The sequence below is a fragment of the Taudactylus pleione genome, unplaced genomic scaffold (genome assembly GCF_031769625.1).
Source record: "Taudactylus pleione unplaced genomic scaffold, aTauple2 ptg000644l, whole genome shotgun sequence".
NCBI lineage: Eukaryota > Metazoa > Chordata > Amphibia > Anura > Myobatrachidae > Taudactylus > Taudactylus pleione.
The window spans coordinates 2360849-2382141 of NW_028285046.1; the positions used below are offsets into that span (position 1 = coordinate 2360849).

Below are 21293 nucleotides of genomic sequence, written 5' to 3' on the forward strand. Positions count from 1 at the left end.
AACCAACAAAAGGAGGTCAATTACATATGACCTACTTGTATTTTGCCTGGCCCAACAAGGTTTTGGGCATGAAATAGGCTGGCAAAGGCACAATATTTTACAAGTTTGAATAAGTAGCTGTAGTGTTGCATGGGTTAAATAGCCTTGCACCACAAATTTGACTTTTGCAAGCTACATAGATGGGTCACTTACATATGACCCACTTGTAATTTGCCTGGCCCAACAAGTATTTGGGCATGATATAGGCTGGCAAAATAGGCAAAGGTACAAATTGTACTATTTGAATTAGGTAGCTGTAGTGTTGCAAGGGTTAAATAGCCTTGGGCCACAAATTTGACAATTGCAAATAAACAGAAGGAGGTTAATTACATATGATCCACTTGTATTTTGCCTGGCCCAACAAGGATTTGGGCAAGAAATAGGCTGGCAACATGGGCACAGGCACCAAATGATAACATTTTGAATAAGTAGATGTAGTGTTGCAAGGGTTAAATAGTCTTGGGCAACAAATTTGACAATTCCAACCAACAGCGGGGTGTCACTTACATATGATCCACTTGTATTTTGCTGGCCCAACAAGGTTTTTGGTCATGAAATAGGCTGGCAAAGTGGGCACAGGTTCAAATTGTATTGATTTGAATAAGTAGCTGTACTTCTGCAATGGTTAAATAGCATTGGGCCATAACAATGACACATGAAACCAATAGAGGGGGTCACTTACATATGACTCACTTGTACTTTGCCTGGTCAAACAAGTTTTTGGGCATGAAATAGGCTGGCAAAGTGGGCACAGGCACCAAACTATACTATTTTGAATAAGTAGCTGTATTTTTGCAAAGGATAAACAGCATTGGGCCAATAACTTGACACTATTAACCAACAGGGGGGTCTCATACATATGACCAACTTGTACTTTGCCTTGGGCAACAAATTTGACAATTGCAACCAATAGAGTGGGTCACCTTCATATGACCAACTTGCATATTGTATGGCCCAACAAGGTTTTGGGCATGAAATACGCTGGCTAAGTGGGCACAGGTACAAATTGTATTTATTTGAATAAGTAGCTTTAGTGCACACTTTTTGCACATGTGCATGGGCCGGTTTCTGAGAAATATTTGTGGGAATCGGCCCAAATCGGAAGTTGAGATCAGTGCACTTGTTAGCAAATAAAATAGTAAAATATAACTTTATAATTACATTCTTTCAAAATAAACTTTATTTTACAAGTACAACCCAACACCCACCAGCCAGGGGTGCCAAGGATAGCCCTGGGATATTATGCCAGGCCCAGGGTGCCCTGGAGAAGTGGAACCCCTTTTATTTGGGATTTGCCATCTTCCAAGGGATCCCCGGCCTGGGCTGACTAGTGATCAGGTACAAAGCTTTGGCCAGGGTACTCGGTGAAAGGGTTTCCCAGCTGTGGCATTACACCACCACTAGAAAGAGTCAGGTGCTGGTTATGGAAAATACAGGGGACCGCTAGTCATTTTGTCTCCTGTATTTCCACAACCAGGACCGGCTCAACAGAGACTTGTGCTGGTTCATAAGATACAGGGGAACCATACACATTTTCTCACCGGTATTTTAAGAACCAGGACAGGCTCAACAGAGCTTGGGTCTGGTTATACTTGTGGATGGGGGGGAGGGGCACACATAATTGTTTTTTTTACACTCAGACACATGCATGGATCTCACTGAGCTGTGCATGTTTCTGTGTAACTTGGACCTGCTCAGGCTAGACTCACATTCTCAGACAGTGGCCTTATTCAGAGATGGACGGAATTGTACAGCCGCACACAAGCAGCTGTGCAATTCCGTCCATTTAAAATGCAAATACAGAAGGAGATGTCAGACACATCCTTACTGCATCTGCATGATCTCAGCACTGCGACCATCAGTCCCGATTGTTGCCCCTTCAACCAGGCTGCAGCAGCTGAAGCTTGCGAGGGCAGGAAGTCTACGTGCACCCACGCAGACCTTTGCCACTTCCCTCCCAGAAAACGGGGGCAACGCGCACTCATTTACAGGGTCGCTGCCTGGGAATGCGCCCGATCCGCCACCTAAACGCCACAGACTGTCATTCAGGCTGCGGCTGTGAGGCTCTGTGAGTGAACTCGCAGTTGGAGGGCTGCACATATATAGTTAAACACTCGCACTCTATTACATTGCCCAACTTGTATCCTCACAATGGCAAAACATCTAGATGGGTCTTTTGCCATTGTGAGTTGTGGGGGGTAAGAAACGTGAGTTTGCATGTTCTCGTACCCTATTACTGTTTACACAGGGTTACTAAAAATGTGGGAGAATAGCTCCATACACACACATGTTACAGACTTGGACACTATTACATTTGTCCCATCTCTAATTACATTGATGGAGTGATGCAGAAGATTGCATTAAAGGATACTTAAATGATCTGAATATAGAAAATGAGAGGGAAGACAGTCGCAGGCAATTTCAAAATTACATGTACCTACTCCATTGTGGGAGGGATACAGCAAGGTGACAAGTGCGGTCAAACCCCGAAAATGCGGGTTTGACCAGTGGCGTAACTTCATCCCAGGTGCCCGGAGGCAAGATAAATGTTGGTGCCCCCCCCCCAAAATTAAAATGTACCACCCCCCCAGCACCTATGCCAGCCCCAGCTGCCGCCCCCCTATGCAGTTCCCCAGTAGTGGTCCCCCTGTGCAGTGCCCTCTGTAGAGGTCCCCCTATGCAGTGCCACCTATGTAGTGCCCCCCCCGTAACATCCTCCTTTGCAGTGCCCCAGTAGAAAGGGCCCCTGTAGTGCCCCCAGTAGTAAGCCCCCAGTAGTAAACTCCCTGTAGTGCCCCCAGTAGTAAGCCCCCAGTAATACCCCCTGTAGAAAGCCCCCTGTAGTGCTCCCAGTAGTAAGGGCACCTGTAGTGCCCCCAGTAGTAAGCCCCCTGTAGTGCTCCCAGTAGTAAGCCCCCAGTAGTAAAATCCCTGTAGTGCCTCCAGTAGTAATCCCCCCGTAATGCCCCCTGTAGTAAGCCCCCAGTAATGCCTCCTGTAGTAAGCCCCCTGTAGAAAGCCCCCAGTAATGCACTGTAGAAAGCACCCTGTAGAAAGCCCCCTGTAGTAAGCCCCCAGTAATGCCCCCTGTAGGAAGCCTCCAGTAATAAACCCCTGTAGTATTCCCCCTGTAGTAAGCCCCTGTAATGCCCCCTGTAATGCCCCCTGTAGTTAGCCCCCAGTAAAGCCCCCTGTAGTGAGCCACCAATAATGCCCCCTGTAGTGAGCCCCCAGTAATACCTCCTGTAGTGTGCCACCAATAATGCCCCCTGTAGTGAGCCCCCCCCGCGAGCGCACATACAAAAAAAAAAAAAAAAAAAAAAACACCAAAAAACAATACTTACCTGAAGCCCAGCTCCAGTGCTGCTACCTTCCATCCCCAGCGCCTGCTCCTCGGAATTATGGGAGTGATGTCATGACATCACTCCCATAGTGCATTGCGGAACTGGAAGCGGAGCTCAGGAGTGAGCTCCGTTCCTCCGGCTACCGCCGGTGGGAAAAAATGAGCCGGGCGCCTGCTCTTAACACACTCAGCATGTGCCCGGCAAATAGGGGGTGCAACAGTACCCCCCCGTATTGACGCCGCTGGAGGTGGAGCGCCGATCAGCGGCGCTCCATCTCCATAGCAGTGCCCGGAACGGCCTGGGGGACAATAGAGCCAGGTGCCCCCTTAAGGGCTGGAGCCCGGCGGCAAATGACTCCATTGTCTCCAGGAGTTCCGCCACTGGGTTTGGCCACATTTCACATATGCATGAAGCCCTGGAAAGTGATGCACTCCGGGGCTTGGTTGCTGTGGGTAACACTATATGCCTGATGTGGGTATAGCTTACAAATCGGTTTCTCGGATGGCAGATCAGTCTAATTTATAAAATGGTCCCTGTGCCCACTTTGCCATCAGATTTCCTGCCCAAAATCTTGTTGGGCAAGGTCAATTGCAAGAGAGCATTTTGTAAGTGACCCCCCTGAATAGGTTCACAGTGTCAAATTTGTTTCCCAAGGCTATTTAACCTTTGCACAAATACAACTACGTATTAAAATGAATAAATTGGTGCCTGTGCCCTCTTAACCACCCTATTTTTTGCCCAAAACCTTGTTGGGCAATGCCAATTGCAAGTGGGCCACATGTAAGTGACCCCCCTCTGTGGATTCGGATTCCAAGTGTCAACTTTGTTTCCCAAGGCTATTTAACCTTTGCTCAACTATAGCTACGTATTGAAATGCATAAATTGGTGCCTGTGCCCACTTTACCACCCTATTTCATGGGCGTCCATAATTAAAGGACAACGTCATTGTACACGTCACCTCGCATTTATTTGACCGAAGCACTCTCAGTGGTCATCCCACCTAATAAGATTTACAGCTTCAATTAATTTGGGAAAAAAACACCTTGCTATGTTACAAATTATATATTGACCATTGGGCTTAAAGCATTGGGACAACAAAAGAGACTTTGTTGTGTTTGTTAATCATGAAAAAACAACAACATTCTCAAGCCATTTTTCCTTTGTTTGTAAAATAAATAAAATACCTACTTTTTTCTGACAAAATAAACATCAACATGATGATCTTGATTATTTCCACACAGATTCTCTTGCGAGCTTGTACTGGAATGTTATGTCCAAAAGAGAATCTGGCTAGTGCCTCCTGGATGAGGGTATCCGTAACCCTACAAGGAATAACTTGACATTGTATCCAGCCATTGCTATCCAAAGGGAGCTTTAAAAAAATTTACATTTTGAAAAAAAATATAATAAAAACAGAACACATGTTTTTTGTTTAAGATAATCCATTAGGTATTTGAAAAAAAAAAAAAAAAAAAAAAACCCTCTCCATCTGTCTATATGTTCATTTTAATTTAACATATATATATATATATATATATATATATATATATATATATATATATATACAGTCAGGTCCATAAATATTGAGACATTGACAGAATTTTCATATTTTGGCCTCTATTCACCACCACAATGGCTTTGAAATGAAACAAACAAGATGTGATTTAACTGCAGACTTTCAGATTTAATTTGAGGGTAATTACATCCAAATCAGGTGAACGGTGTAGGAATTACAACGGTTTCTATATGTGCCTCCCACTTTTTAAGGGGCCAAAAGTAATGGGACAAACTAAACAATCCTAAATCTAATTTTCACTTTTTAATACTTTGTTGCAAATCCTTTGCAGGCAATTACAGTCTGAAGTCTGGAATGCATAGACATCACCAGACGCTGGGTTTCATCCCTGGTGATGCTCTGCCAGGCCTCTACTGCAAATGTCTTCAGATCCTGCTTGTTCTTGGGGCATTTTCCCTCCAGTTTTGTCTTCATCAGGTGAAATGCATGCTCAATCGGATTCAGGTCAGGGGATTGACTTGGCCATTGCATAACATTCCACTTTTTAGCCTTAAAAAACTCTTTGGTTGCTTTTGCAGTATGCTTCGGGTCATTGTCCATCTGCACTGTGAAGCGCCGTCCAATGAGTTCTGAAGCATTTGACTGAATATGAGCATATAATATTGCCCGAAACACTTCAGAATTCATTCTGCTGCTTTTGTCAGCAGTCACATCATCAATAAATACAAGGGAACCAGTTCCATTGGCAGCCATACATGCACACGCCACGACACTACCACCACCATGCTTCACTGATGAGGTGGTATGTTTTGGATCATCAGCAGTTACTTTCCTTCTCTTCTCTTCCCATCACTCTGGTACAAGTTGATCTTTGTCTCATCTGTCCATAGGATGTTGTTCCAGAACTGTAATGGCTTTTTTAGATGTTGTTTGGCAAACTCTAATCTGGTCTTCCTGTTTTTGTGGCTCACCAATGGTTTGCATCTTGTGGTGAACCCTCTATATTCACTCTTGTGAAGTCTTCTCTTGATTGTTGACTTTGACACATATACATCTACCTCCTGAAGAGTGTTCTTGATTTGGCCAACTGTTGTGAAGAGGTTTTTCTTCACCAGGGAAATAATTCTTCTGTCATCCACCACAGTTATTTTCCGTAGTCTTCCGGGTCTTTTGGTGTTGCTGAGCTCTCCAGTGCGTTCTTTCTTTTTAAGAATGTTCTAAACAGTTGATTCGGCCACACCTAATGTTTTTTCTATCTCTCTGATGGGTTTGTTCTGATTTTTCAGCCTAATGATGACTTGCTTCATTGATAGTGACAGCTCTTTGGATCTTATATTGAGAGTTGACAGCAACTGATTCCAAATGCAAATGTCACACCTAGAATCAACTCCAGACCTTTTACCTGCTTAATTGATAATGAAATAATGAGGGAATAGCCCACATCTGTCCATGAAATAGCTTTTGAGTTGATAGTCCCATTACTTTTGGCCCCTTAAAAAGTGGGAGGCACATATTGAAACTGTTGTAATTCCTACACCGTTCACCCGATTTGGATGTAATGACCCTCAAATTAAATCTGAAAGCACATCTTGTTTGTTTCATTTCAAAACCATTGTGGTGGTGAATAGAGGCCAAAATCTGAAAATTCTGTCAATGTCCCAATATTTATGGACCTGACTGTATATATCAGATCCAATGGCACAGCACTCTCCTTCCGTGTAATCATCAGCCACGGTGCCTGCTTGTTTAGCATCCATATACATTCCAATAAGCGGCACTCAGTGGTCTTACTTGGGATGAGTGTTTACCCGCTTGTGCTGTGCATTGCGAGCAATTGCTTGTGTTGCATTTCGTCACTCGTAGCAGCTGCGAGCAATCGTGCCTTAGCGACCGGCTCTGAATCAGGTCCTGTATGTGGTATTCTTTATGTCAGGTAAGGGTTATAATGCTTGGGGATTTGCTGTCAGGGTTTTAAACCAAGTTCTAAAATATGCTTCAGTGCTTTAACTCCGGAAGGTATAACATGGAAGCTTCTTTAGACAACGGAGACAGCTCAGGTGAACTTGCTTAAATCCACTTTACCTTGGCACAGTGGGCCTGATTCAGAAATGTACGCAATGCCAATATTTACGTAGATTGAGCGATTTTTTGCCGTTGTGCATGTGTGCAAGATGCACGCGCAGCAATTGTTACGCAATATTTTCATCTGCAAAGTGAGTGCCAGGTAGTTAGCATTTGGGGGAGGTAAGCAGGGGTGGGTAGGCAAACGCTGGCGTGTCTAACCATTTAAACGCTGTTTCAGGGGCGTGCATAAATGAGCCAGTGTGATCTCCTATGCAACATAAGAGCTCTGTGCGTGTCAGGATAGCTGCAGTGTTTGCGGCTGGTCAGACTTGCCGAATATGATGCATGGCTGCCCGATCTGCACTAATATTACTGATGTTTACGCTGGTGCGTGAAGTCTGACGGATATGAGAGGGCAGAAGTGGGCATCCCTATGCTCAGGTAAGCTTTGGAAACAGGATACTATAGCAGCTGCATTCCGTGCAAAATCAGATTCCATTGCATTAGCGTCCATCTCTAAATCAGGCCCATTGTGCCCTGCACTTCATCTCGCAGTGTGTGAGATGTATATAAAATTGTAAAGACATTAAAGGCAGATTGTATACATTTTTATATGTATTTTAATAAAATGAACACAATAGTTTGTGGCTTTTATTAATGCAAATGAAGGGAATAATCTAATTGTTTATTGAGCTTAACTGACATTTAAAACTGTACAAGTATAATACTGCGGACAGATATTGCAGATGAGACAAACGAATTTTATACATAAATGCTATTCCACCAGTGACCACATGAGGTCGCTGCTGCTGCACAGATTAGTGCAGCTACCAACGTTCAATATCCGACATATTATTAAAGAGCAAAAATTCCAAAGCTGTTCTAGCTGAGCGCCAACACAGGATACAGAATGTACATTAGTGGAATCGCCTTGGCAATACTTTTGCTTAAACTTGATAAATAAAAAAAAAAAAAAAATGTATAAAAGACTGGAAGAGCACGTTACTATCAGCCCAGAATAGGGATCACAGCAATAGTTAAAGCCCGATTAGAGAGGAGGTGGGTGGCTCTTAGAAGAGCCTTTGTGTTTATGTGGGAAGGAGAAAGAAAGCAGATCACTTGGCGCTGGTGTACTTGGTGACGGCCTTTGTGCCCTCGGACACGGCGTGCTTGGCCAGCTCTCCCGGCAGCAGCAGTCGTACAGCGGTCTGGATCTCCCGGGAAGTGATGGTTGAGCGCTTGTTGTAATGAGCCAGGCGGGAAGCTTCCCCTGCAATGCGCTCAAAGATATCATTCACAAAGGAGTTCATGATGCCCATAGCCTTGGAGGAGATGCCGGTATCAGGGTGCACCTGCTTCAGCACCTTGTACACGTAAATGGCGTAACTTTCCTTTCTGGTCTTCCTACGCTTCTTCCCATCTTTCTTCTGGGTTTTGGTCACCGCTTTCTTTGAGCCTTTCTTGGCCGCCGGAGCAGACTTGGCTGGTTCAGGCATTATCAAAACACGACCTTATCGGATAAAGGAGAAAAAAGTATTACGAAAGGGGCCCAGACCTGTTGCATTTATAAGTAGCTCATGCAAATAAGGCTTTACCCATGCTAGATGCACTATTGGGTAGACGTGTCACATGATGTAAAGGCGGTCTCAAACATCCAACCGTCATTTGCTGATTGGTCAGTCCATGAATTTGTACTACATGAATTGCTGTTTAAGCAGACCAATCACAGAGCACGTAGTGGATCCGTTCTGAGTGTGTATATAACAAGGAGGGCAAGTTCACAAGCTCATTTTCGTTACTAGTTCAACCAGGTTGAGTGTATTTTAATTTCTGTGTGCCGAGCATGTCTGGAAGAGGGAAACAAGGCGGCAAGACCCGGGCTAAGGCAAAGACTCGCTCATCTCGGGCCGGTCTCCAGTTCCCAGTTGGTCGCGTTCACCGTCTGCTGAGGAAGGGAAACTATGCTGAGCGTGTAGGAGCCGGGGCCCCGGTGTACCTGGCCGCAGTGCTCGAGTATCTGACGGCTGAGATCTTGGAACTTGCCGGAAACGCCGCCCGCGACAACAAGAAGACCCGCATCATCCCCCGCCACTTACAGTTGGCTGTGCGCAACGACGAAGAGCTAAACAAGCTGCTCGGTGGGGTGACCATCGCCCAAGGAGGCGTCCTGCCCAACATCCAGGCCGTGCTGCTGCCCAAGAAGACCGAGAGCCACAAGGCAGCTAAGAGCAAGTGATTTTACTACTAGACACTCGTCCCCGCAACACAAAGGCTCTTTTCAGAGCCACCCACTACGTCCCTAAAGAGCTTATTCACGGTTTACCACTGCTAGTAAACGAGGCCGATTTAGTGGAAGAGCCATTATACGCTCTTATGTACGTCTTGTAATAGTGCAGAGACCTGCAGCCATATAATGCTATGACTGTATAGAACGTGGGGATGGTTCTGGAGAGGAATGCAGCTCCGCGTGAACTGTACAGGGAAGCCTAACATTCTAATTCAATACGTTAAAGGCTATATAACTTGCATTGAAACGGCTACTCGTGTCTTCTAGTCTGGTTGTTCCCTTTGCCATAACTTGACGCTGGTGAGACGAGAGACTTCTGCCGTTGTCGAAGGCAGCGACAGGAAAATGCGGGGGGACTATAGCGTAAACACTGTGTGATGTGTGGCTACTTAGTAAGGGACTGGTCATGTAGACCCCACCCCACCTAGAGGTGAAACGGAGCTGAGATTTTAACAACGGTCTTCCACTTGAATTGAGATGTTTATGCTTCAGCTCATTTAGAAAGATGTGGTGGCTCTGAAAAGAGCCTTTGTGTTGCGTGTAGAGGAGTGCCGAGTATCATTATGCCCTCTCCCCTCGGATCCTGCGGGCCAGCTGGATGTCTTTGGGCATGATGGTCACCCTCTTGGCGTGGATGGCGCACAGATTGGTGTCCTCGAAAAGCCCGACCAGATAAGCCTCGCTGGCCTCCTGTAGGGCCATGACGGCAGAGCTCTGGAAACGCAGGTCGGTCTTAAAGTCCTGGGCGATCTCCCTCACCAGGCGCTGGAAGGGCAGCTTGCGGATCAGCAGCTCGGTAGATTTCTGATAGCGTCGGATCTCTCGGAGGGCAACAGTCCCGGGTCGGTAGCGGTGAGGCTTCTTCACGCCGCCGGTAGCTGGGGCGCTTTTCCGGGCGGCTTTGGTTGCCAGCTGCTTGCGGGGTGCTTTCCCTCCAGTAGATTTGCGGGCAGTCTGCTTGGTCCTGGCCATCCTGCTTTATACAATGCAGTTATGTAGGCAATTAGAAGGAATGAGTGAAGAACAGCCGGCAACAACTCCATTTATGCGCAGTGCTGCGTTGTGATTTGATGAATTAAAGGCGCCCATCTTCCTGATTGGCTGACACAAAGCCGTTGAAACTTTCAAATAGCCCGCCAAGAATTTTGGTTTCCACCGTTATTAGTTATGTAAAGTATATAATATAACAGGCCAGCGCGGGTATGACACGAGTTACAATAAATAGCTTTTTCTTTTTTTGTAATTCAAATTCCAGTCGTTGTAATTTAACCAGAAATTATTTTCTTGTATTCCAGCGAGAAGCAACAATGAGTGGCTCCCTACATACGGATGGTGATATTGTATCACTACAATATAGGACTAGTGTCGGGTGTAGAGATAACGTAATAGAATCCTGTAGAGTACTGAATAGCTGCCAAGGACGGGAAAGTTTTGTGTTTAAACAAGATGATTTCTTTAAGCTACACTCACTACTGTCCGGGAGATCATAGAATATAATCGCGGTAAAAACAGCATAGATCAATATATGAGCAAATGATGCAACATTCACAATAACATGATAATCATTTTATTATTAAAGCATTAAGAATACATTTATATGGTAGGCATCAGTTGTCCTATTGTGAGCAATATTAGACCAGAGTATAATCAGAACGTCAGCATGCTTTGGACACAATGTGATACTAATGGGAAACAATAAATATTATTTTACAATTGTTTCTATTCTATGAAACATTAGTGGATTCAGACCACAATTTAAACCTCAGAAATCGGAGATACTACATGAAGAAATACAGGGCTACATTTGGGTGCCAGAGAGAGCATTGTGCGCCCCCCACCCCCCCAGCATTTTTAAATTAGGGACATAACCTGAAAAAGGGCCATGGCTTCATGGGGAAGAGATAGGGGTACTCCTTGGGCAACCAAGAGATGCTGGTGATAAAAGAAGAGGAAGCTACAAGTAAGAATGATAATAAAGTGGTAGAACAGGCCCAAACAGCGCCCCCTACTCTATGCCATGGCACAAGTCGCACTACCCTAGTTACGGCACTGGGTAGTACAAAGGGGCTCACAATATACTGTACTCAGTTGAAATAAAAATCAGAATCTATACTAAAGGCACAGTATATAAAACAGTCACTTTTATTGTTCTAGATTAATTCCAGATTTGTATTTTCGTTCTGCACATTCAATCATCTTATTTATATTTTGCTTGTTCCTTTTCCACTCTCATGACTCCTGAACATGCAATTACGTAGTTATTAGTGAGATATAATTAGTAATAAGGGTGGATAATATAATAAATTAATAATCCATATCGGTGCATATGGTATTTGGTGCTTACTAATTAAATACTGATAGGTGGTATATTTAGGGGACACAGGCTTCCCAATAGGACCCCTTGCATGTGCTTCCATCACTGGCGAGCATTGAGCATGGGTGGACAATCATTTCTGGGGGTGGCGGCCGGCGGGTAACCACACTTTAGTAAACTGTCGAGGGCCGCATGTAATATATTTTATATGTATGATACCCATCAATAAAATTGTAATGGGCTATATTGTCAGACCCGTTCCTCTATTTCCCCACACACATGTACCTTAATGCTATAAAATAAATGGAGTAAAAGGCAATGCACTGTATAATATGAGAAAAATGAAACAAGCAAAAATAATAATTTACATAACATATACAATAGAAACATGCGGCCAAAAGAAAGTACAATTCTCCATTGTGGTCAGACAGGCTCCTCATTTCCAGATCCTCGGCACCAGCGGATTTGCGACATCATCAACTGACGTGCAATCGACCTATATTTGTATATACTGGCAACACCTGAGAGCCAGCTCAAAGATTCAGTGTCTATAGAACCTAGCAAGGATCAGGGCCACTGCATGACTTACTGTAGTGACAAAAAGTTTGCCCAGCATGACCCCAGTGAGTAGTGGTCACCCCCAGTTCCTATACATGCACCAATGACGGGAATGTTCCTCATTTGCACTCTGACAGTGGCAATATGAGCCATGTGATTCTTGAGCGCCTAGGGAAGAAGTCAGGCCGAAATGATCGAAGTAACCAAATCCCTCTTTCTAAAGTCCAACTCGATTGAATAGACAAAAGGGACACCTCCATATCACAACTTCAGCAGCATAAATGATGCTCTCATTTCTTCTGGGATATATTAAAGTTCCTCCTAACAACTGATGGGTACGGATCTGCCCCCCCCAAGGAAATGGCCACAGCGTTACAGCTCAGGCGGATTGGCTTCCAAACATGCAATTACAGAGTTATTATCCAGTAGAATAATACAAAGTATATAAATCACCCCTACACATGAAACGTTTTTTTTCCATGTTTTATTGTGGGTTGCACAGCCAATTTCATTGCAGTTTTGACGCATTTATAAGGTAAGTGAGATTTTAAAACACACATTATCCATAGAATTATTCCTTTACGCAGTGTTTGGCGAATTCCCCTGACACTAGCCTAAACTGCAGCTTTATCATATGTATTATGTAACACGGCATCAGCCAGCGTGGGCACGGATTTCAAATATGACCTTGCACTCGATAGTTCCTACTTGCACGGATCTAAATAGAAGGTGCAACCATGAGAAGTATTAGGAGTCCGGAGCCGGTGCATACTGTGACGAGCTTGCCAGGACTATAATGCAGAGTGTATACAGCAACGTTATTCCAGCTCTCTGATAGAAAAGATGGGCGGCCCTGAAAAGGACCTTTGTGTGGTTTAATGGAATTAGATGCGCATCGGTGCTTAGCCTCCGAATCCATAGAGAGTGCGGCCCTGGCGCTTCAGAGCGTACACCACATCCATTGCAGTGACCGTTTTCCTCTTGGCGTGCTCGGTGTAGGTGACGGCATCCCGGATAACGTTCTCCAGAAAAACCTTTAGCACGCCACGAGTCTCTTCGTAGATGAGACCTGAGATGCGCTTCACACCCCCTCTCCGGGCCAGGCGACGGATGGCGGGCTTAGTGATGCCCTGGATGTTATCTCGAAGAACCTTCCTGTGCCGCTTGGCGCCTCCTTTACCGAGCCCCTTTCCACCTTTGCCTCTGCCAGACATGTTTCTTTCTGCTTTCACGAAGAACAACAAAAAAAAATACCTCTAATGCCCTCACTACTGTGAAGTCCTCCTCTTATACAGTGCGAGCGGACCTAGTAGGAAAGCTCTGGGCTGTGAGGGAGGCGTTCACCAATGCGTCACATCCTGCTCCTTTCAATGGAGTATGATCAGAACTTCTGCATGCAGTAGATACAATATGATACTAATGAGAAACAGTTACTATTGTTACAATTCTATGAAACAATAGTAGATACAATCTGTGCCAAATTAGACCACAAGCTAAACCTCATAAATTTGAGAAACTACATGTAGGGGCTCATAATATACTGTACTCGATGGAAATACAATTCAGACACAGTACTAAAGGTTCAGTACATTCAGATAATTACTTATTATTCTTCTATTTTAATCCCTGATTTTTTTATTTCTGCACATTCAATTATTATATATATATATATATATATATATATTTCAATTGTTCTTGTTGACTTGTTCTACTGTCCATGACTCTTAAACATGCAATTACTGAGATATAAGCAGTAATAGGGAATGCAATTTTATATGATATGAGAAAAATGGAAACAAGATAAATGGTTATACAACAGATCATATAACATATAAACATGCGACCAAATGAACATACAATGCTTTATGTAACTCTTTATGATGTTTTCACTTTACTACCCATTCAGTTAGTACTCAGTAGAACAATACATAGCATTAATAATTATCACCCCGGCCCTCTCACATCAAAAGAAATGATCAGATCTCCCTGTCACAGTTAAAGCCGCCCTTTCTACAACCTCCCCCCTCCTCCCCCACACCCTTCCATTTCTATGCTCCTACCCAGCCTCATTGTGGTCAGACAGACTCCTACCCAACCTCGTTGTGGTCAGACAGACTCCTCTGTCCCAGATCCTCTGCACAGGCGGAGATGTGCCATCATCAATTGACGTCCAAAACTCTGCAGTTACAAGCCGAACCAGCGAGCTAGCTCAAAGGTTCAGGGTCTGTAGAACCCAGCAAGGATCAGGGTCACACTGCATGAATGGCAGAAAAGTTGCCAAGCATGACCCCAGTGACCCACAGATTCATGTAATGCACGTGAGGGAATATTCCTCATTTGCAATCTGACAGCGGCAATTTGAAAATATGAAGTCAGACTGAACCAAAATAATCGAAGTACCCAATTCCTAATTTCTTTTTTACCAATACAAAATTGATTGAATGGACACAAAGGTACATTACAGGTGGATTGTCTTACACAGGAGTTGCTAGGGGTAAGTTAGGGAGGATGGTTTGCTTCCGGTCACCCACTCTCTGAATTCTGGAGCCAGTCTTAGCAGAGAATGAGCCAGTAAGACTCAATTGTCCAGGATCTCATCTCTTCCATCCATCAGGTGCACAAATGCCTCTGCTGGGTGCCCTATACCTAAGTCGAGCTAGAACCATCTTAATGATAGCTCAAAATCTCACACGATTGGCTCTCTATTCTTCCCTCTGTTCCATCAGGTCTCCCTTTATTTTTCATAGGATCCTCCCATCTCCATTTATTTTTCCTCTGTTACGCCCTTTACCCCATCACCTCTATACTTCCCTTATTTTTCCCTGTCCCACTTCTGACTACCGACCAGACCATATCCTAGCGGTCATCCTATTTATCCCCTTATTACTACTGTCTCTCTCTATTTTTTATCACTATTCATACTGTCTCCCCTTATAGTGTTGTCTCATTTACTCCTCTGGTTCCACTATTCTTCAGTCTATCTCCCTTCATTCCCTAGTCTACCCTATATTCCAATGCCTCTACCTATTGCTCACATTTACTCCTTTTAAAATCTTACATTAATGGGACCATGATGTCACTATCATCCTTTTTACAGTCACATCTGTCTTATTAAATACACATAAATGACCATCCACATGGATCACTATAAGAACATTTTGGGGAAATGCCACCAGTATTCTTCCTAACCAGGGGAATGCCAGGCAGGATTAACCTTTTAACTGACTGTGCTATGTATCTTTACCTCTGTAACTTACATAACTACAGTTCTTAGACAAGACTTCAATTACCTTGTGAGGCAGCCTGTCTGTGCTATCTCCCCGGGAGTACAAGAGTCCACACATCACCTTTATGTGATTCAGTGGGTGGCCTGCTCTGCACAGGTTGTGCCGCAGAGCACCTTCATTATCTCCAGGGTCAGGAGGAGAGAAAAAAAACCACGATGGGACATTTTAGCCTCACGAAAGAGAGAGATGTGTTACATGCCTGGCAGATGTAGCTTGGTGTGGGTGAGCTGCCGATGACTATTTCTGGTCTCCTTCGCAGCGCCTAAGCCATCATTGGCCATAAAGGGTAAGGAAAGATCTTGGCGTACGAGTGAGGGTCAGAGAGCCAGCTCTATGTTCTTCTCGTTCCGTATAAAATACTCTTTTTCTGCGCTAGGGAAACACAAGCTGAGGGCAGATTGTGCCATACACACAGACAGGGAAGGATTTACACAGCTGTTTATTCAGCCAATGGGAGCACAATACACGCAACGCTCAGCAGCCAATCACAGCACAGCCGACAGTGTATATAAGTGACATCAGCAGCAGTAGGTAATGTATTAATATTTCTTACGTTGTGTCGTAGTCTACAATGGCAGAAACTGCACCAGCCGCCGCCGCTGTCCCGCCATCAGAGAGCGCAGCCAAAAAGAAGCGGCAGCCGAAGAAAGCTGCAGGAGGTGTCAAGAAAAGCCCCAAATCTTCTGGTCCCAGCGTCTCCGAGCTCATCGTAAAAGCCGTGGCCGCCTCCAAAGAGCGCAGTGGTGTTTCACTTGCCGCCCTGAAGAAGGCTCTGGCTGCCGGAGGCTATGATGTGGAGAAGAATAACAGCCGCGTCAAACTGGGTGTGAAGAGTCTGGTGACCAAAGGAACCCTCACCCAGGTGAAAGGCACCGGCGCTTCCGGCTCCTTCAAACTCAACAAGAAGCAGCTGGAAAGCACGAAAGCCGCTCAGAAGTCTCTGAAGCCCAAGAAACTTGCGGCAAAAAAAGTGGCCAAATCCCCGAAGAAGCCCAAGAAAGCTCCAAGTGCAGCCAAGAGCCCGAAGAAGGTCAAGAAACCATCAAAGGCGGCTGCTGCCAAAAGCCCAAAGAAGCCGAAAGCCGTGAAGCCTAAGAAGGCGGCCAAGAGTCCGGCCAAGAAGGCAGCAAAACCCAAAGCTGCCAAGAGTTCGGCCAAGAAAGCAGCGAAGCCCAAAGCCGCAAAAAGCCCGGCCAAGAAGGCAGCTAAGCCTAAGAAAGCTGCGGCAAAGAAGTAATGGAAGAGCTGTTGTAGCCTCGCTCCTTGTTATCACCACAAAGGCTCTTTTCAGAGCCACCCATATCTTCCCAGGAGAGCTGAGAACACTGCTAATTTTTGTTTGCTTTTACTGTAGCGTTATCTGGACGAGGCTGCAGTTAGCTTCTTATTCGTGCTCCAGCTTCTTCTTCACTTTCCTGCTTCTTATTCAGAACATTTTATATTAAAACATTTTTTTATCAAAGAGAATCAATAAGCTTATTGAATAAACAAAATATGAATCCACAGAGGGGGTTAACTTACATATGACCCATTTGTAATTGGCCTTGCCCAACAAAGTTTTGGGCATAAAATAGGGCATTAAAGTGGGCATAGGCACCAATTAATACATTTGAATAAGTAGCTGTAATTGTGCAAGGGTAATTAGCCTTGGGCATTGAATTTTACACTTGGAACTCACACAGTGGGGTTATTTACATATTATCCACTTGCAATTGGCCTAGCCCAACAAGGTTTTGGGTATGAAATTGGGTGGTAAAGTGGGCAGAGGAACCAGATTTTCTATATTTGAATAAGTAGATGTAGTTGTGCAAGGGTTAAATAGCCTTGGGCAACAATTGTTAAACTTGGAATCCACAGAGGGGGTTAACTAATATATAACCCACATGCAATTTTTCTTGCCCAACAAGGTTTTGGGCATGAAATATGGTGGTAATTTAGACACAAACACCAGATTTTTATATATTTAAATAAGTAGCTGTAGTTGTGCAAGGGTTAAATAGCTTTAGACAACAAATTTGACACTTGGAATCCACAGAGCGGGTTAACTTACATATGACCCATGTGTAATTGGCCTTGCCCAACAAAGTTTTGGGAATAAAATAGGGCATTAAAGTGGGCATAGGCACCAATTTACATTTGAATAAGTAGCTGTAGTTGTGCGAGGGTTAAATAGCCTTTAGCAACAAATATGACACTTCGAACTCACAGAGTGGGGTCATTTACATATGACCCACTTGCAATTGGCCTTGCACAACAAAGTTTTGGGAATTAAAGTGGGCATAGGCACCAATTAATACATTTCAATAAGTAGCTGTAGTAAGGGTAAGTAGCCTTGGGCATTGAATGTGACACTTGGAACTCACACAGAGGGGTCTTCAAAGGTTTTGGGCATGAAATAGGGCATTAAAGTGGGCACAGGGACATTTTTTATATTTGAATAAGTAGCTGTAGTTGTGCAAGGGTTAAATAGCCTTGGGCAACAAATTTGACATTTGCAACCTATAGAGGGGGGTCACTTATATATGACCCAATAATATTTTGCCTGGCCCAACAAGGTTTTGGGCATGAGGTATGCTGGCAAAGTGGGCAAAGGAGCAAAATGTATTGATTTGAATAAGTAGTTTTAGTTTGCAAGGGTTAAATAGCATTGGGCCACAATTTACACGTGAAACAAACAAAGATGAGTCACTTACATTTGATCAACTATTATTTTGCCTGGCCCAAAAAGGTTTTGGGCATAAAATAGGCTGGCAAAGTGGACACTGGTACAAATTGTATTCATTTGAATAAGTAGCTGTAGTGTAGCAAGGGTTAAATAACCTTGGGCAACAAATTTGGCCTTTGCAACCTATAGAGGGGGTCACTTACATAAGAACCAATTGTATATTGCCTTTCCCAACAAAGTTTTGGGCATGAAATAAGTTGGCGAAGTTGGCACAGGCACCAAATTATACTATTTTGAATAAGTAGCTGTAAACTTAAAAGGGTTAATTAGCCTTGGGCTACACATTTGATACCTCCAACCAACATAGAAGGGTCACTTACATACGAGCCACTTGAAAATTGCATGACCCAACAAGGTTTTGGGCATAAAATAGGCTGGCAAAGTGGACACTTGTACAAATTGTATTCATTTGAATAAGATGCTGTAGTGTAGTAAGGGTTGAATAACCTTGGGCCACAAATGTGACCTTTGCACCCTATAGAGGTGACCCCACTTACATAAGAACCATTTGTATATTGCCTTTCCCAACAAGGTTTTGGGCATGAATTAGGCTGGCAAAGTGGGCAAAGGAGCAAAATGTATTGATTTGAATAAGTAGCTTTAGTTTTGCAAGAGTTAAATAGCCTTGAGCCACAAATTTGAGACTTCCAACCAAAAGAGGGGGGTCACTTACATATGACCCACTTATATTTTGCATGGCCCAACAAGTATTTGGGCATGATATAGGCTGGCAAAATGGGCAAAAGTACAAATTGTATTAATCTGAATATGCACATGTAGTGTTGCAAGGGTTAAATAGCCTTGTGCCACAAATTTGACATTTGCAACCAACAGAGGGGGGTCACTTACATATGAACCACTTGTATTTTGCCTGGCCAAAAAAAGGTTTTGGGTATGAAATAGGCTGGCAAAGTGGGCACAGCTGCAGATTGTATTGATTTGAATAAATAGCTGTAGTTTTGCAAGACTTCAGTAGCCTTGGGCCTCAAATTTGACACTTGCAACCAACAGAGGGTGGTCACTTACATATGACCCATTTATATTTTGCCTGGCCCAACATGGTTTTGGGCACAAATTTGGCTGGCAAAGTAGCAAAGGTGCAAAATTTATTGATTTTAATAAGTAGCTCTAGTTTTGCAAGGGTTAAATAGCATTGGGCCACAATTTACACTTGAAACAAACAGAGAAGGGTCACTTACATATGTTCAACTATTATTTTGCCTGGCCCAAAAAGGTTTTGGCCATAAAATAGGCTGGCAAAGTAGACACTGGTACAAATTGTATTCATTTGAATAAGTAGCTGTAGTGTAGCAAGGGTTAAATAACCTTGGGCAACAAATTTGGCTTTTGCAACCTATAGAGGGGGTCACTTACATAAGAACCATTTGTATATTGCCTTTCCCAACAAAGTTTTGGGCATGAAATAAGTTGGCGAAGTTGGCACAGGCACCAAATTATACAACTTTGAATAAGTAACTGTAAAGTTAAAAGGGTTAAATAGCCTTGGGCCACAAATTTAACCCCTCCAACCAACATGGAAGGGTCACTTACATATGAACCACTTATATTTTGCCTGGCCCAACAAGGTTTTGGGCACGAATTAGGCTGGTAAAGTTGGCAAAGGAGCAAAATGTATTGATTTGAATAAGTACAGATCTGCCCAGCTATTTTGTTGCTCATGGCGTGGCGTGAGTCGCGCCATGGACTTGTGGCGTGGCGTGCAGGCCTCTGAGTCGCGCCATGGACTTGTGGAATACTGTGGTATTCTTCAACGAAGGATATGCTACGGCATGTAATTCAGTGCTTAACCGCTGGGTGGCGAGTGCTCCACTTTTGTAATTGCATGTAATACAGTGCTTAACTGCTGGGTGGCGAGTGCTCCACTGTTGTAATTTGTACTGAATGCCTTGTACAGAATGCACACTAAGTACGGTAGTAGTGGGATCTGTATGAGAGAGAGCTCTCTGTATTACACGTTTGGCGCTATGGTGGCTGTCAGCCATCTGCGATGGATTAGAAATGGAGGGGGGTACAATGGGATCTGTGGCGCCAAACCATACGCCATGTAGCGCTATGCCATCACAGAGCATGCGCAGTTGGCTGTATTACTGCAGCCGGTACAGTACTGTATGCTGTTGAATTTCCATCTCTGGCGGGCGCATGCCCAGTAGGAGGGTTGCGATGGGATTTCTGGCGCATGTCCAGTGGGGACGAGAGTCATACACAGTGCGCATCAGGTCCCTTCCCCCAAAGCAAGCAAGAGCCTCACCTTACCATAATAAAGGAAGCTTTGTTAATCCATTTACTGTAAGCAGTCAGCTCTGCCCTAGTGTCCTGAAAAGTGCTACGAATTGTGACCATTGCTAAGGACACCATCCCCCGTCTGCTAGGACAACTAGTGTGCCGCTATGAATGTGCCTGTACTGAATATTAAAAACTGACGATGCCGTTGAATTTTGCACCACAGAATAGTGATTTTATAACTGCAGAAACTGTTAGTGAATCTACTGTCTAGAATGAGAGACAGGGCTCTGTATCACAAACTGTGCGCCCAAAAAGCAAAATGCAAACATGCGACAGCGTAGATGCGGTATCAGCCTTATGCACCATGGCTATGTCCCTTGGACTGTGTCTGAGAGTAGTTTCCGACTGTGAGAGAGCGCTCTGTGTTCAAAGCTGACAGTGCGTTTGAAGCGCAAAATAGCGTTGCACAGCAAACTTATGACATTGGTGATGCTGCTCCGACCATGCACACTAAGTACGGTAGTAGTGGGATCTGTATGAGAGAGAGCTCTCTTTATTACACGTTTGGCGCTATGGTGGCTGTCAGCCATCTGCGATGGATTAGAAATGGAGGGGGGTACAATGGGATCTGTGGCGCCAAGCCATACGCCATGTAGCGCTATGCTATCACTGAGCATGCGCAGTTTTCTGTATTACTGCAGCCGGTACAGTACTGTATGCTGTTGAATTTCCATCTCTGGCGGGCGCATGCCCAGTAGGAGGGTTGCGATGGGATTTTTGGCGCATGCCCAGTGGGGCCGAGAGTCATACACAGTGCGCATCAGGTCCCTTCCCCCAAAGCAAGCAAGAGCCTCACCTTACCATAATAAAGGAAGCTTTGTTAATCCATTTACTGTAAGCAGTGAGCTCTGCCCT

The 21293-nt window shown here is 44.3% G+C and overlaps 5 protein-coding genes across 5 annotated transcripts; 2 read left to right on the forward strand and 3 right to left on the reverse strand.

Annotated features, from left to right (window-relative positions):
• Positions 1–8025: 8025 nt before the first annotated feature.
• Positions 8026–8480, reverse strand: LOC148478948 (histone H2B 1.1-like). The gene has a single exon (XM_088455135.1). It carries the CDS (start codon positions 8457–8459, stop codon positions 8079–8081), a length of 381 nt encoding a protein of 126 aa, XP_088311261.1. The 5' UTR covers positions 8460–8480; the 3' UTR covers positions 8026–8078.
• A 290-nt stretch (positions 8481–8770) lies between these two features.
• On the forward strand, positions 8771–9254 carry LOC148478949 (histone H2A type 1-like). Its single transcript, XM_088455153.1, has one exon. It carries the CDS (start codon positions 8807–8809, stop codon positions 9197–9199), a length of 393 nt encoding a protein of 130 aa, XP_088311279.1. The 5' UTR covers positions 8771–8806; the 3' UTR covers positions 9200–9254.
• A 518-nt stretch (positions 9255–9772) lies between these two features.
• LOC148478950 (histone H3) lies at positions 9773–10249 on the reverse strand. Its single transcript, XM_088455182.1, has one exon. It carries the CDS (start codon positions 10220–10222, stop codon positions 9812–9814), a length of 411 nt encoding a protein of 136 aa, XP_088311308.1. The 5' UTR covers positions 10223–10249; the 3' UTR covers positions 9773–9811.
• Positions 10250–13024: 2775 nt separating this feature from the next.
• LOC148478951 (histone H4) lies at positions 13025–13336 on the reverse strand. The gene has a single exon (XM_088455209.1). It carries the CDS (start codon positions 13334–13336, stop codon positions 13025–13027), a length of 312 nt encoding a protein of 103 aa, XP_088311335.1.
• Positions 13337–15963: 2627 nt separating this feature from the next.
• LOC148478952 (histone H1.01-like) lies at positions 15964–16930 on the forward strand. The gene has a single exon (XM_088455168.1). It carries the CDS (start codon positions 15981–15983, stop codon positions 16644–16646), a length of 666 nt encoding a protein of 221 aa, XP_088311294.1. The 5' UTR covers positions 15964–15980; the 3' UTR covers positions 16647–16930.
• The last annotated feature ends 4363 nt before the right edge of the window (positions 16931–21293 follow it).

Coding starts and splice junctions, on each gene's coding strand:
- LOC148478948 (XM_088455135.1), bottom strand. CDS start 8,459: ATGCCTGAACCAGCCAAGTCTGCTCCGGCGGCCAAGAAAGGCTCAAAG.
- LOC148478949 (XM_088455153.1), top strand. CDS start 8,807: ATGTCTGGAAGAGGGAAACAAGGCGGCAAGACCCGGGCTAAGGCAAAG.
- LOC148478950 (XM_088455182.1), bottom strand. CDS start 10,222: ATGGCCAGGACCAAGCAGACTGCCCGCAAATCTACTGGAGGGAAAGCA.
- LOC148478951 (XM_088455209.1), bottom strand. CDS start 13,336: ATGTCTGGCAGAGGCAAAGGTGGAAAGGGGCTCGGTAAAGGAGGCGCC.
- LOC148478952 (XM_088455168.1), top strand. CDS start 15,981: ATGGCAGAAACTGCACCAGCCGCCGCCGCTGTCCCGCCATCAGAGAGC.